General features: G+C 42.5%; 1 protein-coding gene across 1 annotated transcript in view; it reads left to right on the plus strand.

The window, feature by feature from the left end:
- Window positions 1-16,877, plus strand: part of LOC148026998 (protein CORTICAL MICROTUBULE DISORDERING 2-like) — a 35,158-nt gene extending 18,281 nt beyond the window's left edge. The window contains exons 5-6 of the mRNA XM_087691542.1: window positions 14,924-16,246; window positions 16,362-16,877. Of these exons, the coding sequence (XP_087547668.1) occupies window positions 14,924-15,971 (1,048 nt within the window). The 3' untranslated portion in view covers window positions 15,972-16,246; window positions 16,362-16,877. The remainder of the gene's footprint in view (window positions 1-14,923; window positions 16,247-16,361) is intronic.
- Window positions 16,878-17,233: the final 356 nt, after the last annotated feature.

Below are 17,233 nucleotides of genomic sequence, written 5' to 3' on the forward strand. Positions count from 1 at the left end.
ACACGGGTATAGAGAGAATATTTGCGCATGTCTCCACCTCGAAGATCTCGGTCTCCGTAAGCCCCAAGAGCAATCTCTGCAGTTTGCAGCTTGAAATCTGTGAGACACAACTGACCAAGATTGCTGAATACACAACCTATTTATAGGCTGAAAATAATGCCTGAAAATCAGGTCGGTTACAATTAATGCAGCGGATTGCTGCAGTTCGATTGCTGCCACGTGGCAGCTGGCCGACTGCCAGCCATGTGGCACTTGCTTGCGTGGCCCTGCTTGCCAGTCCAAGTGATGACTCTAACAGATATGTTGTGTTGTTGTTGGTAGTCAAGCATTTGGGAGGTGTGCATGGCTAATTGGTGATGGACCTATCTCAAGAGAGTTGTGGAGGGCTCACCCTGAGGCAACCGAGGGTAGGGGCTATGAGCTTGAGTGCAATACCCTTGATGGCAAGCCCATATAGCAAAGGTGTGGATATAGGTTGCTGCTAGGTCAAGAGCCTCCTAGGTTAGGTCTTGTGCATTTCATTGTGCTCCTGCACCTTGGGAATGTTCGAGGATTGCGGTTCACACACCTTTGAAGATTGTCTTGAAAGGTTGCCAATGGCATCTCAAAGTGTAGCTTATGGGTCCTTGATAAAGGGCAATGGATTCTTGAGAGTCAAAGTTGGCAGTTATATGTGATAGGGATGTGAATTGTGCCTTGTAGGTCTTGGTAGTGGCGTGGGTATGCCACAAGGGTGGTGCTGCAATTAGTCATGTGGGCCGTGGCATGTGACAAAGGCAATATCAATAGGCATCGGGTAGTCTTAGAGTTGGTCAATGGGCAACATCTTGCAAGTGGTGTGTTGGTCAATTGGCCTTGCATAGCCCGTGGATATATTGGAGTGGTGATTGATCATAGTAACATGGAACGGGGAATGGGAACAAGGAGGGGGAGGGGGTCGGGGGACGGCTAAAAGCAAGGAATGGGAATGGGAGGTGGGACGCGGGAGTGAACAACATACATAGATAGCATTTGAATATGTATGCATGTGATGTGGTGGGTGGATGTATGGGCATAGTAATAGGGGATGCCCATTTTGTAGCTTCCCGTCCCAATCCCATCGCCATGTTAGAGCCCCCTCTCATGGTAACTGGGGACGGCAATTCATTATGTGTCCCCGTTCCTGTTCCCAAAACGCATCCCATGTACTATGTGTGTGGGTGAATGTATACTACCAAAGAACATATGCATGTGCATGCATGCATACATGTATTTTCCATTGTAGAAAAAATGTATGTGTAATGTGGGCTTATTTGATTTGACTTCATATAAAATATGCTGATTTTATATGTGTATGTGTTACAAAAGGGGAAGTCCTTGGAAGAAGTCTCACAAAAAAACCACCTCCCCCAAAAGACACCCACTCTACCACCAAAAAGAAAAAAAGTCCCATGTTGTTAGGGGGTGTGACAAGGGGATGGGGTAGGGGACGGCCGGGACGGGGGGACAGCTGTTGGGGATGGGATAGGGGACGTCCCCCATCCCATTTTGGCCCATTCGTTCGGGATGGCATTCCCACATTCCGAGGCGTGGTGATGGCCGTTCTCGGTTACTATGTGATTGATAGAAGGTGCTTGGGGGAGTAACCTAGGCAGCTTGTAGGCAATGCCCCAAGTTCCTTGTGAGTGGTATCTTGTGGTGATTAGAATATTGGTAGCTTTGTCTTATGAATTGTGCCTTTTGGGAGTGCCTTGCGGACCCTGTCAAATGGTATGAATGTGTTGTAGACTACCTATGGTTGAACCAAGAAGAAATTTTCCAAATGAAACATTGATCAATCATGGATAGGAGAAGGGGTTTTGTCTTTTCCTATCTTTCACAATGTTGTTACGATGATTCACCTAACTTCATATCAAACAAGACAAGGAGATTATTCTCACAAACACTTTTGACTTGAGACTCACATTCCAAATGTTATTGTTCTCATGCCCTCAAAAGCTCCTTTTCCATAGCATTGTTTTATGTGTATTCAATGGAAACATAGCTTATGTTGAGCCACATTCATCTGTTCTCATTGTCTAAGATGACTTGATTCATTTTTACCAAGATGGCCATGAAAAGCTAACAATTGGCTAGTCTCTTTGTTGGACATTTGTACAAGTTGTATGGATTGCCAATGAAATAAGTCTATGATTGGGAACGTAAGTTCATTGATCATTTTTGGTAGGTCTTCCACAAATTGAAGACCTATAGGATACCTACTCTGTCTTTGGACATTCAAAAAATTGATGGGGGTAGATCAGACCGACAAACCAAACTATGCAAGATATGCTTCACACATCTATTTCTTGTTATCCATCTGATTGGTTGTGCCACCTTCCGTATATCACTTGCTTATAGGTACTTTGTCGCTAGATATAGTTTGTTGATGCCTATTTGCAAATATGATTCAGAACCAACAATGGCTCTTTGGATCATTAAGGCGAGATTTCTAGCACCATGTGCAAATTGCAATAAACATTAATGATTGCAAAGGAAAGCATAAAGCAGCTCAAGATTGTGCTATATTCTATGTCAACCAACATTGTACTCCTTGATTGCTCAAGGAAGTTTTGTGGTGCACCTGAAGGTACCAAAAGACTGATACAATGAAGTTCAGTAGATGTTATAGCTTGTTTTCAAGGTATTGTAGACCACTCCAGATTGCTAAGAACTGAGAAGATAATCAAGGTATCTTGCTGGATTCCTTGTAGGTCTTTTGAATGAACAATTGGGACAAGGTGAGTAAATAAATCCACACCCACACTTGAAAGAGACTCCTTGATATATTGCATGCTCGATATTTTGCATTGGAGCCAGAATTGGTTATTCTTTATGAGTCCTTCTTTACAGGTCTTGGGGTTGTCTCTGTGAAATATTCCATCAAGTGTAAACTTTGCTTCAAAGCGGAGGCAACATGGGGGTTGGCTCACTTAGTCAAGAGGTACTTTCCTAACTTGAGGATATTGCTGAGAACAACCACCCTCCATAAAGGGGGAATTGTTACATTTCTGGACATCTTACATGGGTGCCCGCAGCATTGGCCATGACCTCTAGGTCATTAGGTATGAATGTACCCTAAAGCTAGGAGATTAAGCTGTCTTGTAGTGTAAATATATTCTAAGACTGGCAGTTAAGAAGTCCTAAAAAAAAGACAAGTGTTCATTTGTGCAACAGCTAGTGTGATCTCCACTATTAGACTTAAGGCCCTTGGGATTCTTATCTGCACATAGGTGTGGGCTGAAGCCTGATGTTGTGGGATGTCAGTCCTTGTGATGGAAGCTAGGCTTAGCATGCTGCTAGGTTCTGTTTTGTCTGTGCAGCTGGAAGGTGAGCTTGATGTCTGTTCCCCTGTTTCTTCCAATGCTTGTATGGTTCGTGTCTTAGTCATGTGCACAAGTTGCATGTATGTGGGTGTTTCAGGAAGTTTGTTATACATAATCCTGCTCCGTTAGTGTGATATTAATTGTCTCATGGCACTTCAGTACAGTAATGTTTTATGTTAGCAATGGTTCAGTGTTGGTGACTTCCCTCTGATTCTAGGAGACTGTCAGTCAGGAAGTCCCTAGTATGAAGTCTTACCACTATTGTTACCTTGTACTGCTGCGTGGAGAAACACAAGTTTTGGAATCTTCAAGCTCTACTGTCACATTTACTGGATTGTTTTAGTTAGCTCTGACAAAACTATAAGATAGTTGTTTTGTAAATGTTGGGTGTAAAGTCCCTTCGTCTCCGTGTAAATAGACTTACGGGTGTGAACACACCCTTAATGTACCCTAACATATAAATACATTCTTTTTATTCTTTGTGTACCATCACATTGGTACACCTATCTTTGCGTTCACTCTTCCTCTAACTCTCAGCTCATCTTTGCTCTTCGGCTAACACTTTGACCTTGCACGCCATTGCGCACTCTCACCCCTTCAAACTGGTATCAGAGCGCGGCTGTCCAAGCTCGCAGACGAGACAGGTGCAAGCAACAGCCAACACTCAGTAGTTGTAGGCGAGGGGGAACAGTCGGGTAGAACAGATGGCAGGTCCATTGTGGATCAGCAGGCAGCAGAAGGCGTGATGGAGCGTTAGATGGGCGTCAGACGAGCGTGAGATGAGTGTCAGACGGGGTATGACGGCGGGTGTGACAGGTGACGCGCGTGAGACGAGCGCGAGACGGGCGTGACGGCATCGGGCGGTGGACTTGCGACACGCTAGCGACACCAGGGGCAGTGCGACCAGCACATGCGGCAATTTGGCAGGCGTCATGTGGCCTGACAGGTCACGGGCTTGAACGTCGGGTCAATGGACTCATATTCTGTTTTTTTCCAAAAGTATTTGAGATTATTTTTACCTCCTCTCTTCCGGTGTTCCCACATGCAAGCACAGTGCGCAGATTTGTGTAGATTTAGGCCCACAAATTTGGGGCTTTTCTAGATTGAGTGCTGCCCATGCAAAATCGAGGCATTTGCGTCAGAAATTGCAGACATTGTGCGCATTTGAATTGGGGATTTAGCCAAATTTATTGAAATTTGCTCATTCGAGTGAAATTTCTCAATGTTGGACCCATAAAATATGGGGCTTTTGCTGTATTGGTGAAATTTTGGTCAGTTGAGTCAGATTGGCTGACATTGGTGCACAATTGGACCCGAGAAATTTTGGGACTTTTGCAAAATTTTGTGAAATTTTACTAAATTTGCCCGTTTTATGCTTTCGGGAACATGTATTAATGCAATCGGGGCAGATTAGTCATTGAAATTTTGGGGTTTTTTACTGAAATCTGTGGATTTTGGCAAAGTTAATGCGTGAAATGCACTTTGGGAATATTTCTGAAGTAATCTTGTTGCCATAAGCAGAGTGATTTGAGCATTTTTAATCTCCTGCTTGTGCGATTTTGGAGAAATTGCAAAGAATTCTTAGTGTTTTGGGGTATCACAAGTTGATATGAGCACATATGTATGTAGTGCCCATGTTGGGCAGCTCCCATTGAGTTGATGTATTGCTGATTATTCATGTTGCAGCAGTCTTAGTGATCATTTGCAGATTTGGGATTGGTGCAGATGTATTTATGGTGTTATTGCTGAAGTGGGAGTTACCTGGCAGTGATGTATGCATTTATTGTATGCTGAAATTGTAGTCATATTGCTGAAAGTCATTCATTCTATTGTTATACATGTACTTGGACTGAATCTTGCTATTATTTGCCGAAAAATTGGGCTGAAATCAGCTGAATATTCAGCTCATTTTTGCTGTCATAAATTGCAGCATTGAATTTCTGGTGTATTGCTGAAAAATGGCTGCAAATGCTTCTAGCAGCAGTGACACAAAATCCCTCTTTGAAATCAAGAGGTTTTATGGCACTGGCGTTGACTTGTGGAAGGATAGGATGCAAGGCATTTTGTTTCTCAAGGACTGTGAAGATGCTCTCTTGGAGACTAAGCTTGCAGCTATGACAGATGTGGATTTTGGGCTAGACTTAATACGAAGGCCATTCCATACATTAAGATGGCAGTGTTTGATGATGTACTTATAGACATCAAGCGTCTTGGTATAGGCTATGCTTAAGGATACTTATGAAAATACAACTTCTGTGAATCAAGTGCATCTTATGCGTAAACTTGTGAATATGGAATTGGATGAGTCTAAGCCAATATTTGAGTATTTGAGTGCTTTCACAGGGGTTCTGAGTCATTTGTAGGACTCTGGCTTGACTGCTTTCGATGATGAATTGAAAGCTATTTTCTTATTGATGACTTTGCCTGACAGCTGGGAATCTTTGGTTGTGTCACTTAGCAACAACCTCGCTTTGACTTTTGATGGTGTTAGAGGTTCAATCCTCAACGAAGAAATCAGAAGAAAGTCTAGCGATGAAAGCAATGGCTTAGCTTACCATGTAAGAGGCAGGTTTGAAAAGAGGGGTAATGCAATCAGTAAAGGGAAAAGCAGAAGCAAAAGCAAGGGCAAATAGCAGGATGCCACATGTTATCAATGTGGGCGTAAAGAGCATAAAAAGCTTGATTGCCGGTACTTCAAGAAAAAGCAAGAAAGAAAGAAATAGCAGGGTAAGAAAAAGAAAGATGATGACATCTTTTCCTCAAAAGAAGTTGCAAAGGCAAATGTTGCATCTAGTGTGGTCATTGAAGAGCTTCCTGACACTGAAGAGATACTTGTTGTAGCCTCATGTAATGATGCAGATATTATGGCAGCAACATGTAATATGCACATCACTAAAAAGGAGGTAATTGATGCCTTACTTTCAGCTCATGATGAGCTGTCACAATCATGGATAGTGAACAACGGTGCTTCTTTTCATGGTACCCCCTCTTTGGAGTCATTTTCTGAATACACTGCAAGTTGCCTAGGCAAGGTTTACTTGGGTAATAACTATGCATGTGAGATAGAGGGTGTTGACACCATTCACTTGGCTCTTGAAAATGGCTAAGAGTTGATTTTGCAAGATGTCAGATTTGTACCTGGCATAAAGAAGAGTCTACTATTAGTTGGGCAGCTTGATGCTGAGGGGTACTTTACTACATTTGGTGGTGGATCTTGGAAGGTCCATAAGGGCTCTATGCTGATTGTTAAAGGCAACAAAAGGGGGACTTTATATTACTTGCATTGTAAAGCATTACCTGGCAAGTTCTTGGCCGTGGCTGAAGTCCATTCACAGATGGAGCTTTGGCACAAAAGACTTGGTCATATGAGCGAGAAAGGCCTTCAGGTCATAGAAACATGAAACGAGGAACGGGAACGGGGAACGAGAACGGTGACGGGAACGCCAAACTTAGGGAATGGGGATGTGGGAATGAGAACTGCATTTAAAAAATTAAAATTCATGAAAAAAAATTAATATTTCACTCATAATCCATGTGGACTTTGGAGTGATAAAACTTAAAACCAAGGTATATAATCCACAAGGACAAATCATTTTAAGTTTTAACTTTAAGATATCATGCATCATTCTAAAACTACTCATTAGAAATTGAATTGCAACTTACAATGCTCAAGAGATAAGCTATTCAATTATAAATAATAAAATCCATAATACATATGTCAAAAATGATAAAACAATGAACAATGAACTAAACTTTAAAGTCTAAGCTAAAAGAACATGCCTATGGTCCCATTGCCAAAAAACTTAAAAGATTACAAATGTGAAATTGAAGTCTAATCTTTGAAAGAACATGCTCATTGCCCCAAAAAAGACTACAAATATAAAGTCTAATCTCTAGACTGAAGCGAAATGCGGCATGTCAAAATAGCCCAAAGAGCAACTGCAAGACTCAAGTACAAATATAATATCGGCATGGTACAACTGTCAACAGTCCAAGTGTCACACTGTCATCAATGATCATAATATCATATATAATGTAAATGTGTCATGTATCATGAGACTTATGATAAGTAAACTAAATCAAAGATCATGATCATGATTTGAGGCTGCTCTAGCCACTCCTCAAGTGCCAGCCTCATCATCATGTTTACCATGAATTGCTGCATCTTCCTCAACATCAGCATGCGTTTCCTCTTCTTGCTGCATCTGCTACTCTGTGAATGGATCGAACTTTGTTGTGATATTGTTGCATAACATCCTCAAATTAGCACTAACGAATACTAGATCGTTTGCTCTCTCCACACCAAGACGGTTTCTCTTCTTTGAAGCAATGTGAGTGTATGTACTCCACAATTGCTCCAAACAAGAGGAGCTATATGACTGACTCAAAATACGGATGGCTAGTTGCTGCAACTCAGGACCATCCGAACCATAGTCCTCCCACCACAAAGCTGCCCCAATTTTACAGCGATCCTCCTATGCATCCCCACAACCAAAAGAACCTCAAAAGGTCCTATAACATGAAAGCTGATCTCTGATCTTTCGTCTAGTGCCATGATCGGGCACTAGACGAGACAATATAAGTCTCCATGCATCCATAACCTCAGTGTCATTCTCCTGACCCTTGCCCTGGAACTCAGGATTCACAACAAATGCAGCTGCATGCATGGGTGAGCTGTAGGAGTTTCACCTCGTCACAATTAAATGGTGTATCTCCTCATACGCCTCATCATTTGGTTCCAACTCTTGTAACTTTTCATTCAGCCTATCCATAGCCTCATATACCTTGCCAATGCAAGGTTGCATAGCATTCATAACCCTCAATAAATGTACAATAGGTGATACCATAGCATCTATCCGCTTTACATCATCCCAAAAAGTGGTGTTATTTGCTTTTTCCAAGCATAAGATACTTGTAGGAGAATCTGCCAATGTTGATGAGGTAAACTCATCACTAAGAAATAACTGTCTCAAGGCACCATTGCATTCTCTTAACCTGCCTAGCATCAAGAAGTTAAAGGCAAATCTGGTATCAGAGTATTTTAAAAGTGTCTTCTTCGACCGCAAAGAGAAGTGATGGCGAAGAAACTGGTGATTCAAAACAAAGCTAACCATTTGAGCTCCTTGCTCTATGATAGGTGCAATCCATGACAGGTTACCAATATCCTTTAGTAGGTTGTTCAAGCAATGAGCTATACAATATGAAACTGTGATATGCGGATAATATCCCTAAATAATAGCACTTGCTGCCCTATTTGCGGGCTCTCCATCTGCAACAAATCCCACAACATGCTTTGGGCCAATAAGCTTAACACTTGTAACCCACTCTGCTTCAAGTACATCTGCTGACTTTCCTGTCCTCGATGCATCATGTGAAGATATGAAATACATTTCCCCACGAGAATAAGCAACCATACCATGAATGGATCGCTTGCGTGTATCATTCCAACCATCAACAATAAACGAAACTTCATTTTTAGTCCACATGCTCTTTCTAGTCACTGCTGCTTGCTCAACAAGGCGCTTTTCCTTGTCGAGTAAAGTGGTGTGTAAGGTCTCTGATGATGGAGATACATACGAAGGGCCAGACTCACCAATCTTCTTGCACATCAATTTAAAATACTTTGACCTGGTTGCACGAAATTGAATGTGGTCATGATAAAAAAAGCGTGCCTCTGATGTATCCACCTCTTCCTTCTTCTTGGGATCCCAACTAGCATCAAGTGTGCTTTGTCTACGTGCAACATGTGGCACTGTTGATGCCATGGCCGATGCAATGCCTGTAGGTGTGGAGGTAGCACTTCCTGATATTGACCTTGCTCTAGATACATCTGATGGCGATGGTGTGACAAAAGTTGCAGGGTCAACTGCAACACGTCGTGGTCTAGATGCAAGATAAGCTTGTTGACCTGCTACACGGTCACGAAGCTCCCTTTGCTTCTCCAAGGTCACATTCGGACAAAACTGTACCTCTGAATTTGACTCATGCAAGAGATGAGCTCGGACTTGATTATGCATAAATATTAAAATGGAACAAGTGGCAATTGGTATTCCATATTCTAATATTTAAGTAACTTTGAAAAATTAAATCAATAAAAATTTGAAATACAAATGCTCGGCTCAATGGATTACCTTGTTTGCTCCACTAGTTCGCTTGTACGGGCAAAGCGTGCAAGTCCATGGTCGAGATCCTCCACCACTTAAAGGGCGGTCAGCATTTACTTATTTTCACCATGACCAATCATCCGACCTTCTTCCTTGACCACCAACCCGACGAGCGGGGCGGGAAGATGAAGCCATTTCAGGCTGAAAATTGAAGGCTCAAGAGTCGAGAGAAGGAAAAATTGAAGGCTGAAAATTGAAGGCTCGAGAGAAGGGAGAAGGCTCAAGAGTCAAGACTCACTCATGAGTCGAGAGAGAAGGGAAAAGGAGAGAAGGGAGAATAAGAAGAAAAGAGGAGAACTCGGAACTTAGAGAAAAAGGAAGACTTAAGAGAAGAGGAGAAGAAGGAAGAGAAGGGAGAAGGTTCAAGGAAGAAGGAAGAAGAGAAGGGAGAAGTGAAGAGAAGGTAGAAGGAAGAAGAGAAGGGAGAAGTAAAGAGAAGGTAGAAGGAGGAAGAGAAGGAAGAGGTTGGAGGTGGGAGGAGAAAGAAGAAGAAGGAAGAGAAAGAAGGCGACTGGGATTGGTACAGGCTGCAGGGCAGCACGGAACGGGGGGGGGGGGGGGGCGTAGGCGATCTGGAGTAGGAGCAGCGGCACTGGGCGCAGGCGATCTGGAGCGGGAGCGGGAGCAAGACATGGTTGCAGATCATCTAGGCGGGATCAGCAGGCAGCCGGCCGTAGGTAAGTGGTGCCACGTGGCGTTTCCTGTTCTGTTTCAGACAGGGAACGTTCCATTAATTCAAAATGCGGTCCATGACGGATTCGTGCCGGGGACGGCGATTCCACGTGTCGGGGGGACTGTTCCGACCGTTTCCTATCACTATGCTTCAGGTTCTCTCCTCTTTAAGGAAATTTGATGTAAAAGGTTTTGGTCTCGAATTTTGTAATGATTGCTTATATGGAAAACAAGTGAAGTCTCCTTATTACTTTGGTGTCGTTAAGAAGTCTAATGCTCTTGACCTAGTACACTCTGATGTGTGCACTATGCCTGTTAATTCGTATGGGGTGCACGGTACTTTGTTACTTTCATGGATGGTTTCAGTAGAAAGTCATGGGTGTATGCACTTAAGAGCAAAAAGGAAGTGTTGTATTCTTTTAAAAAATTTCATGCTTTTGTTACCACACTAAAAGGGCTTAAGTTGAAAGCCATAAGAACAGATAATGGGGGTGAGTATATCTCAAAAGAATTTAACAAGTTTTGTGAGATGCATGGCATTAAGAGGGAGTTGACAGCCCCTTATAATCTTGCATCTAATGGCGTGACTGAAAGATTTAACCGCATACTTTGTGAGAGAGTCAGATGCATGCTGTCCATGGCTAATCTCTCGTAGTAGTTTTGGGGAGAGGCTCTTAAAATTGCAGTTCATGTATGCAATTACTTTCCCAATCGTGCATTGGAAAATGGCATTCCTGAAGAGGTTTGGTCTGGCAAACCTGCTTCATATGACCATTTGCGTGTCTTTGGCTGTGATGTCTTTGTGCATGTACCTGTAGAACAGAGGACCAAGCTAGACATGAAATTGATCAAGGGCATCTTCATGGGATATGGAGATGAGGGAGAGATGGGTTATAGAGTTTGGCTTCCTCAAGGTAGGAAGATAATACGCATCTGATATGTAGTATTTAATGAGGCAAAGTTGCTGAAAAATGCCACACATGGTGATCTTGATAAAAAGAAGGTCAAATTTCAGCATGAGCAGCCAGCCATTAGCTGAAAATTCTGTCCCTTTTGATGTTGAAAATGAATAGCAACCTATTGTGCTACAGCCAAAAGATCATGGACAGCAAATAGATGCACAGGATGAAATAGGACAACGAGAAGAACATGCTGAAAACAGATTACAACAGCAAGAAAATGCTGAAAATCAGCCACTTGCTGATGGTGTGCACATTCCTCAGGATGTATGCCCACTGCTTGATAATACATATCATTGGGTAAGACGGTCTACACTTGTCAGAAGGCAGCCACAAAGGTTTCAGCCATCTTTGGATTGCATTTTGTTGACTGATGAGGGTGAGCCTCTGACATTTAAAGAGGCACAGTCATGTGAAAACAAGAGAAAGTGGGAGCTTGCTATGCAAGAAGAGATGAAGTCTCTATATGCAAATAACACATGGGAGCTTGTACCTTTACCCAAGGATAGGAAAGCTATTCCTAATAGATGGGTTTACAAAGTGAAATGTTTTGATGGGAAGCCCAAATATAAGGCACGGCTGGTTGCTAAGGGCTACACACAAAAGGAAGGTATAGACTTCTAGGAGGTATTTTCACCAGCGGTGAAGATGACTACGCTCCGTGTTTTGTTTGCTCTCATTGCATCCTTGGATTTAGAGTTGGATCAAATGGATGTGAAGACTGCTTTTCTTCATGGTGAATTGGATGAAGAGCTGTACATGAAATAGCCAGAAGGATTTGCTATTCTAGGAAAAGAGCATTTTGTTTGTAAGCTGAAACACAGCTTATATGGGCTGAAACAAGCCCCTAGACAATGGTACAAAAAATTTGATACCTTTATGCTCAGCCATGGATTTAAACACAGTCATGCAAATCACTGCTTATACACTAAAAAGGCTGATGATGGCAGCCTTATTGTGTTGGTTTTATATGTGGATGACATGCTGATTGCAAGACAGCATAAGAGTACTTTGAATGCTCTTAAAAGGCAGCTGAGTTCAGCCTTCTCTATGAAAGATTTGGGGGCAGCTGAACATATTTTGGGCATGCGCATTAAAAGAGACAGAGGGCAGCGTTTGTTGTTTCTCTCACAAGACTAATACATTAGCAAAGTACTTGATAGGGTAATATGGCTGATGCTAAGCCTCTTGGTGTGCCTTTACCGCCACATACAAAGCTTAGCAAATCTGATAGCTCTAAGGATGATGCAGTTGCTAGTACCATGAAGGGTATACCTTATGCATCAGCTTGTGGATCTTTGATGTATGGCATGGTTGCAACTTGCCCTGACATTGCTAATACAGTGGATGTTGTTAGAAGATTTATGTCTAACCTTGGCAAGCCACATTGGGAAGCAATGAAATGTATCTTCAGATACTTGAAAGGTACACAAGAAAAGTGTGTATGCTATGGAAAGGGTACACTAGTGTTGTAGGGATTTTGTGATGCAGACATGGCAGGAGATCTTGACACTAGGAAATCTACCAGTGGGTATGTTTTTACTTTGGCTGGTGGGGCTATCTCTTGGTGTTTAAGATTGTAGAAAATTGTGGCACTGAGTACTACAGAGGCTGAATATATTTCAGCCACAGAAGCTTCTAAGGAAGCTATTTGGCTTGGCTGTCTGGTCAAGGATTTTGGTCTTTCTTCACCTACTCAAGTGCTTGGTTGTGATAGCCAGAGTGCAGTATGTCTGGCTAAGAATGCCATGTTCCATGCACGTACCAACACATAGATGCTCGGTATCACTTTATTTGACAGGTCTTGGATGATGGTCTTGTCACACTGACTAAGGTCAAAACCCAAGATAACCTTGCAGATTTTCTCACTAAGTCTCTTGCAAAGGCTCAGCATGAGCATTGCATTCGTTTAGTGGGAGTTGGTTAGCTTAAAGGTACCACTTCGGGCCTTTAAGTGGGAGGTTGTTGGATGTAAAGTCCCTTCGTCTCTGTGTAAATAGACTTACGGGTGTGAACACACCCTTAATGTACCCTAACATATAAATACATTCTTTTTATTCTTTGTGTACTATCACATCGGTACACCTATCTCTGCGTTCACTCTTCCTTTAACTCTCAGCTCATCTCTGCTCTTCAGCTAACGCTTTGACCTTGCATGCCATTGCGCACTCTCACCCCTTCAGTAAATCCACAAACTCAAGAGTGACAAGTGAGAACAAGGCAGAATAAAACTGGTAACATGATGTACAACTGAATAAATGACAGATTAGGAAAAATTGAACAACTACCGAACATGCCAACAGGCCAACACTGAGCATGGTCTTACAATAATTTTAAGGCTGCAAGCTGTTTGTACTTCTTTCTGCCTTGGATAGCACTATTTGCAGCACCTCTCAAAAATACAGTCCTGGAGGAGTGTAGGTCTGATGCAATGCTCACATGCAGTTGTTTCTACTGTGGTTTGCCAGGAGACTGCTGTCCAACATCTTGAAGAGAGTTATTTTGCAGAATGCCATAGGCACAGGTATACACCTGACTGTATGGCTGCTTGTTTGGGCTGCCAATGGTCCGGGTTGCCTGCCTATCCTGCTTGCTCAGTCTGCCTGACCTTGTGGTAATGCCTGTTGGCCTGTGGAAGCCTCCTGGGTGGAGAGCTTTGAAGGCTTTGTGAAAGCTGCAAACCTAACATTTCTCGCCGTCGGGTTGTCCAAAACTACAAAAACCAAAATAAAATTGACCTAGGAAGATGTTGGGATGGACATCAGCAGCACGTCCCTTGACTATTAGGTCACTTGTTGTAAATGCACCCCTAACTCTAGGGTGGTTGAGATGCTATAGTGTGAATGTGCCCTTAAAACTAGGGTTGCTAACCAGCCCTATCAAATGAACTTGGGGGCTCATTGTGGTAGACTCTAGGCACACTCCCATTCACACATTGTGATGGTGTGGGTTGATGATATGGGATGTCAGCTCTTGTGATGGGGTTTCACCCAATGTGCTGCTGGTCTTAGGCTCGTCCCAGGCTTGGGGGTCTGTTTCACTCTATGGCTGGGAGATGAGTCTAATGTCCATCCTTTGATGTTTCTTTCTATGCTTGTTTGCCTGGGTGCCATGTTATGTGAGCAGCTTGAAGATCTACAGGGGATGTTTCAGGTGTCATCAAGTCACCATACTAGATGCCACTTGGGTAAGTGAGACTAGAAGTGACCCACTGTGGGTCGGTCTGAATTATGGCAAATAAATGAAAATCAATGGCTTGAAAGTGGCCAATTGTATTTAAAGCCGTAAAAAGTGTCACGAAAGCAGCAAAAGTGAGCCAATGTCATTAACCAAAAAACAAACCTTAATTCTCTAGAAGTGTCTTGTTAGTTTGGTAACAGTTATAACCTTATGTAAGCACCAGCACTACAAAACGTTATAAACATTACAGTGGACAGGCAAGCAGGGCATAATGTAACTGATCAGAACTGTTGATTAGAAAGGCTGAATACTTGGTCTAACTTAGTAGAAAATTGGCCAAAACTATTTTCTGTGAATGAGAAAACCATGGACAATCCATTACATGTGTATGCAGAAGATGTATTGGCACTTATGAGATGAATGATAAATGCTGATCGAATCTTCATTTTATCATTCCACCTGTTCTGTAGTGCAATTTTTTGTAGTAATTAGTGATGTACAGAATTTCAAGGTACTGATGTTGAATTGCAAGTTTCTTGAGAAGGTCATTTTTTTACTTTCAGTGTTTAGTTATGAATTTTGATGAGTATTGCGTGTTTTGCAGCATGTTTGCTGAGCTGTGTTTGTCAGCAAAAGCTGAGTGCCCCCAATCCTCAGTGGAGCAGTTTCTTGACCTTCAACAAGGACTTGTTCAGGCTTTGGCAGTTGCAGATGCTTTAGCAGGTAGGGAAAGCCCAGAGCCAGAATCAGATGCAAATCCAACCATTCCAGTAGAACTTCAAAATGTATCTCTTGCCAAGGCGAAGTGGGCTAACCTTTGGGTAGCGGCAGCTTTGTCAACGGATCTGGCTGCTTTCACAGTTATGACCAAACAGGCAGCCAATGTGCACTTGAAGCCAAGGTTGGTGAAAGATGTCAATAAAGACAATGCTTCTAAAAGTCAAGTGGTTCTAGTACTGGAAAAAGCTTCAGCTCTCCAACCAGTGGAAATATCCCGAGCAAATAATTCAACCTCTATGGTCGCTTCACCAAAAAGGCCTATAAGCTCAGCTACTCCTTCCCCAAGAACAGGGTTGATATTGCCGAATTCTCAAACCAAAAGTGAAAAGAAACACACAAATGGGGGTGAGCCTGAAACAAAGCAAACAAGTACAAAGGCAATGTCAACTTTAACTCGTCGGTTGCGCAGTAGTGCTACATCCAAAGCAAAAAATACTAAGCTCTCCAGCAAAAGTAGACCTGAAGCTCCTGCACATGGTGAGCTTGGAGCTGCTAGTTGGATCAAGGGTAGTGGCCTGCAAGAATTAGCACAGCTTGCGAAACAGCTCCAGATCGAGTCTCAAAGCTGGTTCTTGAATTTCTTAGAAAGTGCCCTGGACAGTGGTTTTCAAGTAACAAATGCTTCTGAACTAACAGTAGACAGCTCAGAATCAAGGACATGTCCGCAACAAGACAACAGTCAAATCGCAGCCATGCTTTCACAATTGAAGAGGGTTAATGATTGGCTAGATTATGGCACAGTAAAAGAAGAAACTAGTGATTCGTCTGAGCTTGATGGAACTGTAGCCCGTTTGAAGGGGAAAATTTATGCTTTTCTACTTCAACATGTTGAGTCAGCTGCTCTTGCCTTGGGTAATCAGGGTAATGCTTGATGCCATTGAGGCATGCCATAAAAGAAAGGAATCATATATCCGACAGGTTATGAAGTTTGCAACTCCTTTTGGAGTGATCAAGTGTGCAATTTGTACTTCATGAGGGAACTGAAAAGGTTAAGGGGTGCCTTGCTATTCGGTGTGCTGCTAAAAGGTGTATATGGAGCACCACCTCTAATGTGGTAAATCATGATGGCCAAGAGCATCCCCATTCCGTGGAAGCACAAAGCTGTTGGCAAGAAGCCATCTTAATCCAGGAAAAGCTGTATAGAGTGGTAGGTTCTACTTCATTTCTATTTTTGGAAGTGCATCTTACTTGGTGAACTTAGGGTCTTTCATAACTGAGGTTTTCTAAGAGCTGGACTGATACCAGATTTTATTCTCTTTCAGATGCCAATACTGGATAACATATTCAGGCAGCTATTGATTCAGTGCACAAAGCTTCCAACCTGGGGCTTATCAAACTCTGTAGCATGTCATTCTTGGGAGCTTTGCTGGGTTCTGATGTAGAACACAAGCAGGCAAGGAATTAAAGATGGTAATTGTGATTACTTCATCAGGTTTCTGGTATTAGGGGTTGGTATGTAAGCCACCCTGTTTGCTTGCTGATGCAAAATAAGGAACACTGGAGTATTATTACGAAGACAGAAAAGATCCCGTTTTTCCGTGTTGTTGGCGATCAAAAATAAGGATGCAAGGTTGAGCCCTTCGGTCCTGTCTCTGACTCGCGTGTAAATTCATCTGATTTTGTTTGCTCTCCATTAGTAGTGAAAAAACCCTTTGAACAAAACTACTTCAAATTCCGACTGTGCTCCAATGGCCCATCTTTTACTGCACTGATTGTAAGATGGCAACATTATTATTTGAATTGAAGTGCCCCAAAAATCTTGAAAATTGTTCGATAAATTGAAACATTGAGAAGGGTGAAAATGGTCCCAGAGCCCTCCTGGTCTCTCTCTCTCTCTCTTTTTTCTGTAAAAGGTAATTGTATTAATTACGAAAAAAGGTACAAGTTTACATGAGTACACGATGGCTCTAAGCCAACGTGTGTAAAATGTCAGTACAAAACCACGAAAGAGTTACACAAGTTATGGCAAAGACGCAGAGGAAATTGCCATATGCCAAGGAAGTAAGTCTTCCCGAGGGAGCAAGTCAGAGTGCTGAGTGAGATCTATCTGCCAATGCAAGAGACCTTTAAGCCTGGCAATGTGTCCCGGAACATTAGAGCCCGAATAATAAAGAAAGGCATTCCGAGTGGTCCA

The sequence above is a fragment of the Lygodium microphyllum genome, chromosome 13 (assembly GCF_053477565.2).
Source record: "Lygodium microphyllum isolate KBCC chromosome 13, Lygodium_microphyllum_v1.1.10, whole genome shotgun sequence".
Lineage (NCBI taxonomy): Eukaryota > Viridiplantae > Streptophyta > Polypodiopsida > Schizaeales > Lygodiaceae > Lygodium > Lygodium microphyllum.